This window comes from Trachurus japonicus, chromosome 1, assembly GCF_045865225.1.
Source record: "Trachurus japonicus isolate A0001 chromosome 1, Traja_1.0".
Lineage (NCBI taxonomy): Eukaryota > Metazoa > Chordata > Actinopteri > Carangiformes > Carangidae > Trachurus > Trachurus japonicus.
In genome coordinates this window covers 33,424,830-33,443,420 of record NC_140907.1, presented here as the reverse complement: position 1 = coordinate 33,443,420, position 18,591 = coordinate 33,424,830, and the positions used below count along the sequence as shown (strand labels likewise).

Here is an 18,591-nt window from a genome sequence, read left to right as displayed (position 1 = left end):
TAGACATCTTATTGATATTACTCAATACTTTATTCTCTAATCTAATCTCTAATATCAATTTTAAATTTGGTTCACACTGGAACCCAGATCAACTTTGGGCTCCTTTTGTTGTTGTTTTAGTTGTTTTTAATCTAATCTGAAAGTTAAATATATTATTGATATCACTCAATACTTTATTCTCTAATTAATATCGATTTTATTTTTTTGGTTCACATAGTAGATCACGTTCTAATGTTAATTAGACTAATGGCATAGATTACCATTAACTTTTCAAGAGCATGGACGGAGCTTTACTTATTTAATATGTGCAAAATGTAACTTAGATAAATAATAAATAAAACAGCTCTCAACAAAATGTCTCATCAAATATTTGCTCCGTAGTTTTAAAGGAGCTATTTGTGAGTTTTTGCTTTTGCTAACGTTAGCATTAACAGCTGCTAACATTGAAGTGCTTTGTTGTGAATTGGCACATTAGAAATAAATTGCTCACTTACAGGTTTAATATGTTTCCAGCAGTAGAAACCAACACCTTTCTTAAATCTAAATGTCTTTTTTTTCTCTACACAAGTTAGCATGCTAACAAGCTAACAACCCACTGCAGCCTTCAGTCGACCCTGAAGACAATTTTGTTAATACGTCAAACTGTATTTGGGGTTTTAAGAGCAGTCATACCTGCAGCATCCCAAATTTAACACTGACTGACACCACCAACATCTGAGTGTCCACACACACACACACACACACACACACACACACATACACACCTCTCCCTGAGGCTGAATCATCTTTTTTGCACTTCAGCCTCCTCCTACACGTGCAAACAACACATTTAGAGTCTGAACTCCTTTAAATAGCAGAAACACGTCCAGTCCGTCACCAGCCTGAGTTTCTTCTGCATCTAATATCTTCTCTTATTATAAATGTGGAGGCAGCTTTAGTTTTACCACCCAGAGAAACACACTGACTAGATATACTGGAGCAGACTCAGAAATCACACACACTGTGTTTGTGTTGTTGTCGTTTTTTTGCTGTCGTCCTTGATTGCAAAGAAAACCCAGAGAGTGGAGTCGTTTTACAAAATAAGCACAGAAAGGTCTTTATTCAAGATTTGGATGCTCGCACACACACACACACACACACACACACACACACACACACACACACACACAGTGGAGTCAGCTTGTTTGTCCCTGGCCTGTGTCCAGTGTCATTAGCATATGAAGCTGTAGCTCCTGATGGAGTTCATTCATCACCAGACTGTCATACACCGCTGGGTCCGCACCACTGTCAGCTCCACTCATCTGACTCCCTCTCCTTCTCTCTCTCTTTTTTCCCCCTCCCTCTCTTTTGTTTTTTCCTCACTCACTCTCTCCCTCTCTTTTTTTTAATCTTTTCTTCTTCTCCTCTGCTCCGTTCTCTATTTTTCCCCTATTTGCTCCTATACGTCTTTATTCCCGCTGTCTCCACCTCTTTCCTTCAATCTTGCCTTTCTTTTCCTCCCTCCCTCCATTCCTTCCCTCCTTTCCTTTCCTTTCCTTTCCTTCCTTCCTCTCTGTGTCCTTCCTCCCTCCCTCCAGTCTATGCAGAGTTTATCTTCCTCGGTTTGTTCATGTCTGAGATGTGTATCAAGATGTATGGTCTGGGCATCCAGCCCTACTTACACTCCTCATTCAACTGCTTCGACTGTGTGGTGAGTGCACACACACGCACACGCACACGCACACGCACACTGACTAACTAATCAAAATACAACAGACCAAATTCATAACTCTCAGTTTTTCACATCATATTATACAAGGTCACATGAGTACACATCTGTCTGCAGCTGTAAAGTGTTGATTTTTGCCAGTTTGGTGTTTGATTAAAGTTGATGATTATTCATGAGAAACAGAAAAAAAACAAAAAAAAAACAATAGCTGCTACTGAAGAAGATGTGGAGTTCATCAGCTTTTAGTCCAACTCAACTATTCATCAAATGTTTTCATCACTTTTCTTCTTTTTCTTTGTTCTCACAGATGTTTAATCAGTTAAAATACAAAAGAATGATGTTTAAAGTCCCCCTAAAGATTAAGGGGATCAAAATTGTTTTCCCACAAAAAAAGTTGTTTAAAAAAAACTCTCAAAGAGGCTAAAAACACATCTACTATTTCTCCCTCATTGAAAAATCCAGGTTTTATGAATATTCATGAGTATGCAAATGCATCATGATTTGCGGCTAGGGATTGTGACGTATTAATCCTGACTGGGTGCTGAAAATTTGAATCCAATTTTTTCGGACTCTGGCTTTGAAACAACATTTTCAAATCTAAAATACCCAGTTATGGCTGCATTAGCGACTTCACTGCTGAAACGTCTTGTAGCAGAACCCAGACACTACAACGACATGTTAATAATTTTAAAAAGTCAGTTTTTGGTTGAGGGGGACTTTAAGTTTTTAGCATTTGAATTGTTCATCATATAAAAACTGTACATTTAATACAATTCAGAGAATAACTGAATTGAATGTGTTATAATATTATTGTTGTTAAGAACTGGATATACTTACAAGGGTAAGTGTGTGTGTGTGTGTGTGTGCAGGTCATTGTGGGCAGTATCTTCGAGGTGGTGTGGGCCACCATCAAACCAGGCACGTCCTTTGGGATCAGCGTGTTACGAGCTCTGCGACTGCTCCGCATCTTCAAAGTCACCAAGTAAAGTTTCACTCTCTCACACACACACACACACACACACACACACACACACATACACACCTATACACTACATCCCCAGCAGCTGCTCATTCATACACTGATGGTCAGACAATCATAACCACAAACTCAGGCAGTGGAATTTTTTTTCTTCTTTTCTTTGGTGTTTTATTTTGAAAATCTCCTCGGTGCTGTGACATCAGAGGGTCAGCGCTCGGCGACATTCGTCTGACGCTCTCTTCAGGAGAGATTTTAATTGGATTCGGCTCACGCACATCGATCTGTTTGTGTGAGACTCTCGGCCCGAGCTTCCTGCTGCTGATGGAGAGTTCAGTTCGCTGAAGGAAAAAAAGAAAAGTGAAAGAAAGTTTTTGAAGAAGAAAAAAACTGAACAACAAGAAGGAAAAGTTGAAATGATGAGGTCACTTCCTCCTCCTCCTCCTCCTCCCTTTCTCCTTCCATTAACCTCCGTCCTCCCTCCTTCCTCCAGGTACTGGGCTCCTCTCAGGAACCTGGTGGTGTCGCTGCTCAACTCCATGAAGTCCATCGTCAGTTTGCTCTTCCTCCTCTTCCTCTTCATCGTGGTCTTTGCCTTGTTGGGGATGCAGCTGTTTGGAGGACAGTAAGTATCAGAACACTAGGGATGTCTCAATTACTTGTTTTTTGACAATTAATCGTGGTATTAAACGCCACAATTAATTAAACGTAAAGATTCCTAAATACCATCACTTCCCAAAAAAGATTATGTCGGAACCATATTGGCAGATGTGCAGCCAAAATAAAGGTAAATGCACAGTCAGATACTGGTCCATTTAACTAACATAACATTGAATTGGTGGAAATTTAAATGTTATTTGTATTGTAGAAAAAACAAAACAAATAAGAAAAAACGATTAAAATAAACGTAAACATTTGGTATAGATGACAATTTAGGACCTGAATATTTCAAACACTTCCTCTGGGGGATTAATAATTGGTCCTATATTAATAGAAAAAAAAATATTTTGTGTAAACAATGAGTATTATATAATATATAAATATATTTTGACTATATTTGATTTTACACATTCATAGTGTTGTGAAATTAATTAATGCATAATAATCGTGATAATCGTAACACCGTGATTATTTCTCTGACAATAATCGTACCAAGAAAATGTATAATTGTGACATCCCTACAGCACACACACATATAATCACAGGACAAAGGCGTCTTACAGTATCTTTCTATATATGTGTGTGTGTGTGTGTGTATGACTGTAATAACGTTTCACTCCTCCTCCTCCTCTCAGGTTCAACTTCGAAGGCGGGACTCCGCCCACAAACTTTGACACGTTTGCTGCAGCCATCATGACAGTGTTTCAGGTCAGAGAGAAATATTCACACATGTTGTTTTTTTTTAATTTGGCCACAATGATAAACATCAGGTATTGTTATTAATATCAGGGACGTTCTTATTGACTGATTTTGATTTAAAAATGATCAGAAATCAATACTTCTAGTCACCAACCACCTTAAAGCTGTGGTAGCTCCACCAGTCCCCATTGACTCCCATGTTAAAATGTTCAACTGTACAACAGAAAAATTAACATGGTCTGTACGGTCAATATATTTTGTCCTCCTCCTTTTTTTTTCTTTATACAGTAACTCACCTGCTTAAATTTTGGACACTTAAAGTGACAGATATGCACCTTTTTTTCTTCTTACTTTTTATTCCACTTAAATCTATTTTTTTTTTGTAACTTTCATTTTAAGAAGTCGTGAGTTTTACATTATATATGGAAAAAAAGAAGGAAAAGAAAAGAACATTAAAAAAAAAGGCACAGATGGAAAAAGTAAAATACGCAGGGGGGATCTTAATGACAACGTGTACATTTTAAGATTCCTCATCACATTCCCCTGGTTCTGCACCATCTTCCTTACAAACATATAAATTCAAAATAAATGCATACCAAAAAAAAAAAAGATAAATATAATAATAACAATATTAGTAATAAATCACAAATCAATTATCCATGAGTGCTCCACCCCTTCGCCCATCTTTACATTAGCCAAGAGTTCAGTAAACTCAGATCTGGAATCCAAAACTCCACGTAGCTCACACTCGCCTGTGTTTAAAGTCTTGTTCAGTGTGTCGGTACGTAACCACAACTAAACAATGTGCCGCCCGTGTGGAGCTGAGATAAAACCCACGAGTGCAGTTTCCTAGAAGCTGAACTGTCGTCCGTGCTGCTGCTGCTGCTCCAACATCATCATCACCTTGATTCCAGAACAAAAGTCTATTTTTATTATGTGTCAGTTTCTTTCACTGTTTTTATGTGAATAAAACCTGAGTTTATTCAACTAAATCACATTTTTCACTCGAGACGAAAGATTTGCAAATTCAATACTAGCCTTTTCCAAATGGCACACACACACACACACACACACACACTCGGCTGAAGCTTTGTGATTTTCAGTGAAGGCCATTGTTGTGGTGTCATCAGTTTGTCAGACGACTTGTTCAGCTCTGACTCCAGTCTCCATGTTTCCGTGTCCTCTGCCTTTGTTAGGAGCCGTTTGTGTGACTGTGGTAAACATACACACACACAAAAAAATACACACATTTTTATTTTGAAATGAACCCAAGGACCTGTGTGTTATTAAAGCATCTTATGACTGTCGACAGTAGCAACAACTAGACTCTCTAAATCAGTGGTTCTCAACGTGGGGTCCGGGGACCCCCAGAGGTCCTTGAGAGATTTGAAGGGGGTCCCCGATTTTTTCTTGAAATTTTACCACTTTTTTCTAGAAGTTTTTTTTTTTTTACCACTTTTTCTAGATTTCTTTTTTTTTTTTTTACTTTTTTTTGAGAAATTTTACCACTTTTTTCTAGAAAATGTTTACTTTTTTTATTTTTATTTTTAACATTTTTTACGAGAAATTTTACTGCTTTTTTTTCCAAAAATTCACGCCTTTTGCCCTAATTTAAATGTATAAAAAAGTAATATTCTTCAGTCTCAGAACTGTGTATATAATTTGTGTATTTCGGGTGTTTACTTCTAAATTTGGTCCAATGGTCCGTGGTCTAATTTGTGTCAATTTAGGGGTCCTTGATGTACAAAAGGTTGAGAACCACTGCTCTAAATTAAACCACGTCTGAACTTTAAGGTGTTAGATCGGTCACAGGCAGCTCAGAAAATACTTAAACAAGAGAAAACATGTTAATTTTTGTTGGTTTTAGTAAATCCTGCCTCCTGTTACTCAGTTTTCCTCCCTCCCTCTCTCTGCAGATCCTGACCGGAGAGGACTGGAACGTGGTGATGTACGACGGCATCAAGTCCCAGGGAGGAGTGAACGACAAAGGGATGGTGTTCTCCATCTTCTTCATCGTGCTCACGCTCTTCGGCAACTGTATCCTGATTCCTGCTGCTCACCCACTGACTCACTGTGTGTTTCTGTTGATGCAGAGTGAGTGAGCAGCTTGTTACAGAGAAATAAACCCCGACGCTGCTCGCTCTGCATCATCCTGCATGGCTACGCACCAGTGAAATATATAATTTGAGACAACATTTTTGGTTAAAGTGCGATCTAACGAGCCTGAATCTGCGGCCATAGCAACAGCTGTCGATGAAAACTTTTGGTAACACTTTACTTGACGCCTATCTCTATAACACATTATAACCATACTTATAATGAGGTCCAATGCAGTTATAGCACTGTATAACTATAGTTATAAACACTCATAAATGATCATAATGCTTTATAATAATAAGCATAACACACTATAAAGCAGTTTATCATGACTTATAAGGTCAGGTATTATAATATGTTATAATTGTTAGTAATTGGCTGACAATGCCCACATCGATAATGCATTATAAATATAGTTATAATGTGTTATAATTGGCTTATAAACGTGTATAACTATCATTATAAACACTCATAAATCGCATAAGACTTTATAACAATAAGCATAGCACATTATAGAGCATTATAACTCTATACTAAGACCTTATAAGCCATTATAAAATGCTCTATGATGTCTTGTGCTTATTGTTATAAAGCCTTATGACAATGAATGAGTGTTTATAATGATACAGTAATTATACACGTTTAGAAGCCAATTATAACACATTATAACTATATTAATAATGCATTATCGATGTGGTCATTGTCAGTGAGTTACTAACAATTATAACCTATTATAATACCTGACCTTATAAGTCATGATAAAATGCTTTATAGTGTGTTATGCTTATTGTTATAAAGCATTATGATAATTTATTGTGAATGTTTATAATTATAGTTATACAGTGCTATAACTACACTATAAGTATGGTTATAATGTGTTATAGAGATAGGCATCAAGTAAAGTTCTACCAAACTTTTATTTATAATTTACATTAAACCGGACGTTGCCATTGGACTTCTTTGGTGTTAAAAGTAGGCTAATGTCTGTGTTTTTCTCATGCTGTGACAAAACTGTGGACACATTTTTTTATAATTAGAAGTCATCGAAATTGGCTGAGCATACGCCGCTTTACGAGATGCGATCCAGTACTGTTGCCTGAATGATAGTAGTAATAATAATAATAACAAATTATAATAATACATTTCATTGATAATCCATAAGTCCTACAGAAAAAAGAGGATAAAAAAGAGGATGAAAGCACAAATAAAAGGTAAAACACATTTAAAATAATTAACCATAGTAAAAAGCTGGGTCTTTGAAACCTCGTTTAAAATATGATTTTATTATTATTTAATTATTTAAAGGGATAGTTCAACATTTTGGCAAATTGGCCCATTGTCATACTGTAATCCCTATAGTCATAGTAGTAGGTTTGTTACCTTTAATTGTCGGTGCAAGCTATTTTTAGAACGGCAGAGCAGAGCCGCGATCTGCTCAGAGCTACGCTACGGAGGCTAATGGGATTTCTTCGGTTTCCCTCATCAAATACACAATCCAACAACTTCAAAACGCTCTGGTGGACAAGTTGTGACCTGCACATTCACCACGCTATGAGATAATAACAGAACGTTACCAGACAGAGTTGTTTTAGAGGGAAATGCAGAGACTGCTTGCTGAAAAACTGTCCCTGAAGGCAACGCGCATCAGCAGTTTTGCATGAATTTACCTCTAAAACAACTCCTGTCATGAATGAGGGGTTTCTATCTCTCCTCTTTTTTATTTTTCTGGAGCTGTAGCCGATCAGAGCAGCGTCCTTTAGCGACAGCCTGTTATACAGATAGACACCAATCAGAACACAGCGTCTAACAGAGCCGTGCATTAACTCCTGTTGTTGTCCTCCTCAGTCAGATTCCTGTCTGTCCTCTCTCTCCTCCGTCCACGTCTCCTTGACTTCTGCCCCCACAGACACTCTGCTTAACGTCTTCTTGGCCATCGCTGTCGACAATCTGGCCAACGCCCAGGAACTCACCAAGGTACCAGACACACACACACCTTATTATAAAACAAGCACTGATCTTCTGTTTATGCCTGAATGCTGTTGAATCTGTAAAACGTTGATCAGAGCAAACGGTCAGAGGACGATCGTGTCTTCACATCGTATTTGATTCAAGATGTATAAACGATTCTCTTCCTTCTCTGCTCCGGTAGGATGAGGAGGAACAAGAGGTGGCAGCCAATCAGAAGACAGCGATGCAGAAGGCTAAGGAGGTGGCGGAGGTCAGCCCGCTGTCGGCAGCCAACCTGTCCATTGCTGCGTGAGTACACACACACACACACACACACACACTGAATCACACTTAGACTTCCTATTCATTCATTTTACTAACCAGTTACTTCCACTTATAACTGTTAAAATGAATCTTATTGTAACTTGATGATAAAAAATAATGTGTTTTACACTGTATGAATGAAAGAGCCTTAAAGGAATAGTTCAACATTTTGGCAAACTGGCCCATTGCCATAATCCCTGTAGTCATAGCAGTAGGTTTGTTACCTTTAATTGTCGGTGCAAGCTATTTTTAGAATGGCGGAGCAGAGCCGTGAGCTGCTCAGAGCTACGCTACAGAGGCTAATGGGATTTCTTGGTTTCCCTCATCAAATACACAATCCAACAACTCCACAACGCTCTGGTGGACAAGCTGTGACCTGCACATTCACCACACTTTGAGATAATAACCGAACGTTACGAGTTTTCGGGGTAAATGCAGAGACTGCTTGCTGAAAAACTGTCCCTGAAGGCAACGCGCATCAGCGGCTTTGCATGAATTTCCCTCTAAAACAACTCTGTCTGGTAATGTTCTGTTATTATCTCATAGCGTGGTGAATGTGCAGGTCACAACTTGTCCACCAGAGCGTTTTGGAGTTGTTGGATTATGTAGTTGATGAGTTTGATGAGAGAAACCAAAAAATCCCATTAGCCTCCGTAGTGTAGCTCTGAGCAGCTCACGGCTCTGCTCCGCCGTTCTAAAAACAGCTTGCACCGACAATTAAAGGTAACGAACCTACTGCTATGACTATAGGGATTATGGCAATGGGCCAATTTGCCAAAACGTTGAACTATCCCTTTAAGGCTCTTTCTACCAGTGGTAAATCATTATCATAATCATTAGTAAGATTAATATCTGGGAAGCATTAAATTGTTCTTGCCAAATACTTGTTTATATTTGTTAAATTATGGTTTATTGTGTTAAAACTGAAGTAATAACTTCATTATAAACCGTTAATGAATCCTTTATGAGCCCAGTCTTATTGTAAAATGGTAATTTTCTAACTCCCAAGGTCTGTACACACACAGAGGGAACGCACTGTTTTCCTTCTCCAATCTGTCCATCCTAACGTTCATGATTGGCAGCCATTCATGTACACGTGACACATTCACTCACTCACCATCACGCCACTCCCCCCCCCCGTTCCCTCGTCCTCTAAAAAACATGATGAAGCGATTGTTCTGGGAGTGAAAGGAACAGATTTCGGGGGCTTTGTGAAGTGTGAGGAAGAGGAAGAGCGAGAGGCGGAGGACGGTCGGTCTGTAAAATCTGCTTCTGGCAGCAGAAACACATCAAAAAACATCAAAAAAACATCAAACTGCTGCTGCCGTTGCTGCTTCTCGAGTCACCGACGTTCAGATGGAGGAGCGGGTTTTTGGGTTACGCCAACATAGCAACAGCTGTCGATGAAAACTTTGCTGTGACAAAACTGTGGACAATTTTTTTATAATTACAAGGCATTGAAATTGGCCGACCAAACGCCGCTTTACGAGATGCGATCCACTGCTGTTGCCTGAATGATAATAATCATAATAATAAACAATTATAATAATACATTTTATTGATAATCCACTTTACATTTCAAAGTAAATGTCAAAGTCCTACAGAAAAAAGAGGATGAAAGCACAAATAAAAGGTAAAACACATTTAAAATAATTAACCATAGTAAAAAGCTTGTTTAAAATGTAATTTTATTATTATTTAATTATTTAAAGGGATAGTTCAACATTTTGGCAAACTGGCCCATTGCCATAATCCCTATAGACATAGCAGTAGGTTCGTTATCTTTAATTGTTCAGAAGGAGGAGCTGGTTAACCTGGCTAAAAGCTGGCTAACCCTCAATTAGACGCCAACATGTCCGCCGTTTACTGTAACCAAGGTGATGGAAACTACTAGAAAACCTAGAAAATAATCTCATGAATGTAGATGAACGGGGATTTGATTGGACTAAAGATAAATGTTGTTCGGGAACAGGTCGGATACAAACGAACATTTATTATCCTCCTCCTCCTCCTCCTCTCAAACGCTGCATGAATTAGCGGCGCTGCAGTCGTTGGTAGTCACCGTGACGACGCTGCATGTTTGTCTGCAGCTCCGTGATGCGATTGTTCACTTGTTCACAGAGTCGCTCTTTTTCTTTTCACTCTTCCTCTTCCTCCTCCTCCTCCTCTTCGTCCCTCCCTCCCTCCTTCATCCACCGGTTTCTGCTTCATGTTACGCAGCTTCTTTGGCTGTTTGGACTTTTATCATCACGTTGCTGTTTCAAACTGCAGCTCCGTCTGGATTCGTCAGAGTTTAATGTTCCTACACTAACATCACATTTACATTTACGTTTCTCTTCTTCTTTTTCCTCTCTTTTTCTTCTTCTCTTTCTTCTATCCTCTTATTCTGCTTTCTTTTTCTTCTCGTCTTCTGCTTCTTCTCTTCTTCTTTATTCTTCTTCTCGTTCTTCTCTCTTTTTCTTCTACTCTTTCTTTTCCTTCTCTTCTTCTTCTTTCTTCTCTTTTTCTTCTACTCTTTCTTTTCCTCTTCTCCTTCTTATTCTTCCTCTTGTCTTTCCTCATGTTTTTCTCTTTCTTCTCCTCTTTCTTCTCTCTTCTTCTACTCTTTCTTTTTCTTTCTTCTCTCTTTTTCTTCTACTCTTTCTTTTGCCTCTTCTTCTTCTCTTTTTTCTTCCTCTTGTCTTTCCTCATGTTTTTCTCTTTCTTCTCCTCTTTCTTTTTCTTGTCTTTCTTCTTTTCTTCTCTCTTTTTCTTCTACTCTTTCTTTTCCTTATCTTCTTCTTCCTTCTCTTTTTCTTCTACTCTTTCTTTTTCCTCTTCTCCTTCTCATTCTTCCTCTTGTCTTTCCTCATGTTTTTCTCTTTCTTCTCCTCTTTCTTCTCTCTTCTTCTCCTCTTTCTTTTTCTTGTCTTTCTTCTTCTTGTTGTCTTTCTCCTTTTCTTCTCTTTCTTCTCTCTTTTTCTTCTACTCTTTCTTTTCCTTCTCTTCTTCTTTCTTCTCTTTCTTCCCTTTCTTCTCTTTTTCTTCTACTCTTTCTTTTCCTCTTCTTCTCTTTCGTTTCCTCTTCTTCTTCTACTCTTTTTTTTTCTTCTTGTCTTTCCTCAGCTCGTCTTTTCTCTTTCGTCTTCTTTTTATAACAGTTGACGTCTGCACACTGGACTTCATTGATAACACTGTATCTGTTGGATATAACATAATTTGTAGCATTTGCAGCATTTACAGTACATTGTATGTAAATTGTATATTTACATTGTATGTACATTGTCCTCCTGTCACAGTAAGGAGCAGCAGAAGAACCACATCAAGGGCAACAAGTCGGTGTGGGAGCAGAGGACGAGCGAGATCCGCCGACAGAACCTGATGACGAGCCGCGAGGCGCTTTACAACGAGCTGGAGCAGGAAGACTGGAAGGTGGAAGGGGAGGGAGAGGAGGTGAGGACGGAAATTATTAATCTCACAACAACTCTCGGATTTCAAAACTAAAAAGATGTTCAGTCGACCTGCAGACGTTCAGACTGATCCTCAAATTATCCAAAAACGCCCTCGACACTATAGGCTCCAAATATACAGCTCTGGAAAAAAAACAAGAGACCACTTTCACAAATGTTTCTTAAAAGCATCTCTACATGTATGACAGTCATTCTTTTCTTTTCTTTTTTAAACACCAACACCAACACAACTCATTCTACTTAATGATGAGGTCATCACCTGAACCACATCTGGTATTATAGGAAGATTATAAAAACCACAGCTGGGATTAAACGTTGACATTATCCTACAAAAACTGATTTATAAACTCTTCTCTCTCCTGAGTTAAAATATTCTTGCTGTGTTGTTTAGGAATAAATATGAACATGTTTTCTTTGCATTATTATTATTCAAGGTCTGAAAAGACTTGATATTTTTTATTATTTAGACTAGTTTAGTCATTTTCAGCCAATAAAAGCTCTAAATGACAATATTTTCATTTCAATTTTGGGAGAAATGTTGTCGGTAGTTACTCAAACACATACCTATACATAGTAAAACCAGAGAAACTGATCATTTTGGGAGTGGTCTCTTAATTTTTTCCAGAGCTGTATAGTATATACATCACAATATGATGTCACAACCTGGCTCCAACATTTTCAGGATGAATTGGAGCAGATGTTTCTGCCAAATGTTCTCCAAGAGTTGGACTCGATTCAAATTAGGTTAGAGGAAATAATTTCACTGATTTTCCAAAAGTGACTCACCAAAAATGCTGAGATTATATTCATCTCAAGTATGGCGGAGTATCAGGGCCACTTTGAAGGAAATTAAAAAAGATCTGACATTTGGAGAATAAAGTCATAAACTTAAGTCCTGTAATATTATGACCTTTTTACTTGTATTATTTCAGCTTTCTTCTCAAAATATCATCACTTTTCTTGTATATTTATGACTTTATTCTTGTAATAGTGCGACTTTTTCTCAAAATCATGACTTGAGTTTAGATGTTTTTAGTTTTTATCTTTATGCGACCCTATAACTCATTCATAAAGAAGAGATGAACACAGTCTACGGCCTTTTGGAAACTCAGAATGGTCACATTAGCTTCACTTTAAGATGAGTTGGTATGGAACAGTTTGTTTTTTTCTACAAACTGGTGACCTGCCAGTGCTTTGCTTGAAACTATGATTCATTACAATATAATTTAAAAAAGCGCAATTTCACATCTTTTTTTTTGCTGACATCATTTTTGGGTGTGGTCGCTGATTCACTGACCCCTCCTCTTCTAACATCCTCGAGTGATGCTCAACTTGGAGACAGAGGTTAAACAGCATGCAGCGATCACCGTGGAAACACTGTGGACTAACACTGAGTCATGCTGCATCTCACAGGTCTTCTGATTCCAGGGTGTAATGTCCCTTTAATCCTGTGAACAAGTGTTGTTCTTGCACTCTCCCCTGCTGCTGCTGCTGCTGCTGCTGCTGCTGCTGCTGCTGCTGCTGCTATATGGGACGGCTGGAAGCTGCGTGCTGGGGAGTGATGCATTATGAAGTAGGGCATAGCATGCAGAGAAATCCAGAGCTGTACCCAAAGAGACTTAAACAAACAAAAAAAAAAACTGGAGCGAGGGTGAAGTGTAACGCGCTTCAGACGACGATCGGGAGTCGACTGGTTATGGCTCGGCAAAACTGTAAATCCAACACTCATAATAGTTAGGGTCCGGGCAGCTAAGCTGCCGGGACACTATTGTATTCCTAGGAATTCTTCTTCTTTCTTTCTTTCTTTCTTCTTCCAAGGAAGTCATACTTCCCATGGGCGAAAACTCACCAAACTTCACAGAAACATCCGACCCCATGCCAGATTCACTCAACTCCAAGGACATGTGCCCCCCCCTCCTAGGGGGGGCACAATAAGCGTTTAAATTTAAAAACTTTAAAAATTCCTACCAAACCAACGGTAGATGCTACAGTGTTGAAACTTCACCACAATGTAGCCTCAATACTGCTGAAACTTTTGTCCACTTAAACTCATTACAAATTATGAAGTCCATCACTCTGTTTTTTTCAATAACTGTAAAACTTTTAAAATGTATCTCCTCCCACAATTTTTGCTCAATTGTCACCAAACTTGCTACAGAGCATCTCCAGACCGTCCTCCACAAAACTTGTTTCTCGGATTTTTGATTAAGCAAAAATTGAGCCTACAGTGCATGAAAACGTTTGACTGTAAACACTACTGTAAACATATACCATCAAATTCTTGCTAAATACATTTTCAAACTTCCTGAAAAAAAACGAGAATATTCTGGAGTCATGGTTGATGAAGTTTGGCAAATATCAGAATTTTAATTCAAAAACTGAATTTTTGAGAACATTTTGAATTCTGCTCTCATGGGAACAACTGCAGCCAATGTGAGTGTGGAATTTTTAAACATCAGATTTTCTCTTATGAAGCAAAACACTTATCATTAAAAACAAATCACCAACATTTTCATGCTGTCAAGATGCAATTTATGTATTATCAGATTTTTGTTTAGATGACTGAATTTCTGAAATTTTGACCATTTCATCACAACAGCTGCCCGGGCACTGGCTCACCTGAGTGGATAAATGAAGCTACACAGCAGGTCTCACTACCAGCCAATTAGCTCAGCGAGTTAAGAGCTGGTTCTTGGTGTCAGAGGTTGTGGGTTCGAGACCCAGCAAGGGTGATGATGATGATGATGATGATGATGACAGATCAAAATGTCACATGTCCTCAAGCTGTTTTGCTGTCTAAATGCAATTTATGTATTAACAGATTTTTGTTTAGATAACATAATTTCTGACTTTTTGACCATTTTTGAAATCTGCCTTTACAACAGCTGCCCGGGCACTGGCCCACCTGAGTGGATAAATGAAGCTACACAGCAGGTCTCACTACAAGCCAATTAGCTCAGCCAGTTAGGAGCTGGTTCTTGGTGTCAGAGGCTGTGGGTTCGAGTCCCAGCAAGGGTGATGATGATGATGATGACAGATCAAAATGTCAGTTGTCCTCAACACGAAACACAAGACAATTGTCCTAATGGTGGCACCACAGCAAGCTTCTAATTTTAAAAATCCAAATAGCTTGGACTGGACTATGTGCGAAGGCTCCTAACATCTTAGAGTCACAGTAGATGTTTAACAAATACATATCATTACCTCAAAAACTGATTTTTCTTTTTACTGTGGTTTCAAATCTGCCTACACGACAGTGAATGGCTTACTCAATTTGTGAAGCCACTGTTGAACTGCCACTTGTCAATTAGCTCAGTGCGATAGACAACGGTCTTTGGTTCCCGAGGTTGTGGGTTCAATCCTCAACTGGTCCAAATTGGACATTATAAGGACAACTGTCTTGTCTTCCTATTCTCCTGTTTGTTGCTCAGAATTGCCTAAATTTGCCCAAAAGTAGCCCGGACCCGACCCATCGCTGCGCAGCAGCTATAATTTTATTTTGCTTTTTGCGTTAATGCAGAAACCAACAAAATAAAAAAAGGTGGACTGTCTGCCGAACTGTGTAAATCTGTGGCTCAGGGGAGGGATTCTGGGTTGAAATTAAAGGTACAAACCGCCCTAACAAAGAGTAGAGCCGACCAAAACCATGTAAATGCAACTTGAGGTTTGTTAAACCTGAGTTTGAACCCAACAGTGAAAAAGTGATTGATTATATTGATCTCCTTCACTGCTGCAGATACATGGTTTTAAACCAACGTTGACAGGACGCGTCTCTTTCATTTGCTTTTTTCTATCACTTGCACTTATTCTACATTAACACCATAACTGTTATTCAGCTGTATAAGCAAGGTTGAAACCTACATGACCAATGTAAGTGTGTGGCCTGCACCTCAGTACAGTAGATGTTAGAGACACTCTGGGTTCATTCATGTTTCTTCTAGATCAAATCACCACTTCCTTATTCAATAGATTTTTGATTTTGATTTTGATTTACTTACAATCAGTGTAGGAAATGGTAAAGATGCAGAGGAATGTATGGCAGATAGCCTACTGTTTAGCCGATTAGACGCCAAAATCTAGTTTTGAGCATAGCTCGATTAAGCTCTTCATGTAAACGTACTGACTGTCCCCTCCCTCTCTCCGTCCCTCAGGTGGCCTACCCACGGAAAGCCCGCGGCGACATGAAGACTCACCTGGACCGTCCGCTGGTCGTCAACCCGCAGGACAACCGCAACAACAACACCAACAAGACCCAACCGGGCGAGCTGCCGCTGGACCAGGAGTACCGCCACCAGGACCTGGACCACTACCGCCGCGCCGCCCACTACTACCACCACCACCACCAGCACCAGCACCAGCAGCAGCAGCAGAAAGCCATCGGAGACGCCGGAGACGCCGGCCGGCTGCCCGAGACCCGCGTGGCGCACGGACTCAGCTGCACGTCGCTGGGCAACGTGGTGGAGAGCAGCAGCGGCGGCGGCGTGGTGGAGGTGCAGCAGGCGGAGGAGCAGCGCCACAGCCACCGGAGCCACCGCGGACACAGACACAGGAACCGGGAGGGGAAGGAGGCTCGCAGCGCGTCGCCACGGCGCCGCTGCTCCGAGGCCGGCGGCGAGGGCAACAACGAGCACCGGAGGTCGAGGCATCGCAGGGCGGCGGCGGCCAGGGAGGGCGGCGAGGAGGGGGGCGGCCGGAGGCACCGGTCCAGAGGCACGGAGGGAGGAGGAGAGGCTGGCGGGGAGAAAGGAGAGGAAGGGGAGGGACGCAAGAGCAGACGGCATCGCCACGGCAACCAGGAGAGGAGCAGAGGGCATCGCACGAGACGGTGAGTGAAGGGTTAGGGTTTATTTTCTCCACTTAAATTACAACCTGACGATGCTCTAACAGCCGGTTGGAGCAGGAAGCCGCCGGACAGGTCACATGACACTGACAGGACTTCCTGCTGTCTGAGGGGGTCGAGTGGTTAGGGAGCACGTCCCATGTTGATGCGCTGATCGCCGGTTCGACTCCTGACTGAGACGATCCTTTGCGCATGTCATTCCCACGGTCTCTCTCCCTGCTTTCTGGTCTCTCTACACTGTCCTGTCAAAATAAAGGTCCCAAAAGTTTAGTTTTTCTGTGTGTGTGTAGGACTAAATAAGTGTTACACTCCTTTTCGGGCTTTTTTTGTTATTGGGAATTATCATTTATTTGGTCAGATCACATTTGATATATATGTATGTGTGTGTATATATATATATATATATATATATATATATATATATATATATATATATATATATATATATATAAAAGCTCAAATTAAATAGAAATGAAAAATGAAAACAAGTCTGACATGTAGACTTCAATGGGCCGGAAAATTAAATCCCGACCCGCGGGTGTTGAAGCCCGGACCCACTTAGGCCCAAACCCAGCCAAAAAATTTTAACCCTAACTGATCACAACACATCCTGTGGTCATGGAGAAGATGTTAATCTGTTTCAGAAGGGTCAAATTATTGGCATCAAGCAAATAAAACATTTAAGGAGATTACTGAGACTAAAACTGGGTTAAAAACTGTCCAACGCATTATTAAAAACTGGAAGGATAGTGAGGAACCATCATCTTCATGGAAGAAACGTGGTCCAATGTGACCACAAAGTCAAGGCCTGAACCCCAATGACAATCTTTGAAAAATTAATGCAACTCTGGATGGAATTAAACGTTGTGACATTGCAGAAGTTTATTGAAACAATGCCACTGCGAATGCACGCTGAAATCAAAGCTAAAGGCAATTCAATGAAATATTAGAGTGTGCGATTCATACCTAGGACCGGTACAGAAGAAGTCTGACCCTCTTGTTTCATCCTCATTCGTCTGTTTCTTCCTCTTCCTCCGTCCTCAGGGAGCACCACAGCACCGGTCCCAACCTGTCCACCACGCGGCCCATCCAGCAGTACAACGAGGACCTGGACAACTTCCGTAACAACAGCAGGCTGGCCAGCGCCCACGAGCACCCGTACGACCTGCCCCCCGACCACCCCGACCACGTCAACAACCTGCTCAACTGCCGCGACGCCGACACCCACACGCTGCTGCACAGCATGGACAGCCTGATCCTGACCAGCATGGCCAAGCCCGAGTACACCACCATCGACATGATGCCCCCGGTGTACCCCTACCCCTCCACCAACGCCATCCTGCAAGGTGAGTCAAATGAAAGCATCACAACTCTGGTGTCAGATTCATTTCTAGGTCCTAACACTTCCTCATACACATTGGTGGCACATTTAGATGCAGGATTGAGATTTATTTGTTTGAAACACTACAAATAGCCTTAAAATAAATAAATAAATGTCCAATGAGTTGCTATCTTTGCAAATTGTGCCAGAAAAAAGCTAAAACTGGCAACCAGGGGTGTAGAAATTGATGGACTGACAGCTGTCCTGAAGTCTGTCACAAGTCTAAGGTGTATTTTTTTTTTGGGTTTGGTCGCTAATTACATCAAACAGTGGCAAAAGAATTAAGATATATTGATGAAACAGGCAATATTTCGTCAAATAAGTTTTTTTTTGTTTTTTTGTCCAGCTTTTTGCAAAGCAGGAGAAATATTGCAGTGCACAGAATACACGGGCAAATGAACCTGAAAAACACACACACAAAAAAAGAAACAAACAAAAAATTTTAAAAGGGGGAAAAAAAAAGGATTGTAGGGAGACAATAATCCATATTTTTTAACTGTGGCTGTTTCC

The 18,591-nt window shown here is 40.2% G+C and overlaps 1 protein-coding gene across 1 annotated transcript in view; it reads left to right on the top strand.

Moving 5' to 3' along the window:
• cacna1ab (calcium channel, voltage-dependent, P/Q type, alpha 1A subunit, b) overlaps positions 1-18,591 on the top strand; it is a 215,910-nt gene that overhangs the window by 119,170 nt on the left and 78,149 nt on the right. The window contains 10 exon segments of the mRNA XM_085785651.1: positions 1,578-1,690; positions 2,578-2,690; positions 3,178-3,309; positions 3,980-4,052; positions 5,960-6,080; positions 8,047-8,114; positions 8,290-8,396; positions 11,690-11,843; positions 16,012-16,685; positions 17,745-18,046. Coding sequence (XP_085641777.1) covers positions 1,578-1,690; positions 2,578-2,690; positions 3,178-3,309; positions 3,980-4,052; positions 5,960-6,080; positions 8,047-8,114; positions 8,290-8,396; positions 11,690-11,843; positions 16,012-16,685; positions 17,745-18,046 — 1,857 coding nt within the window.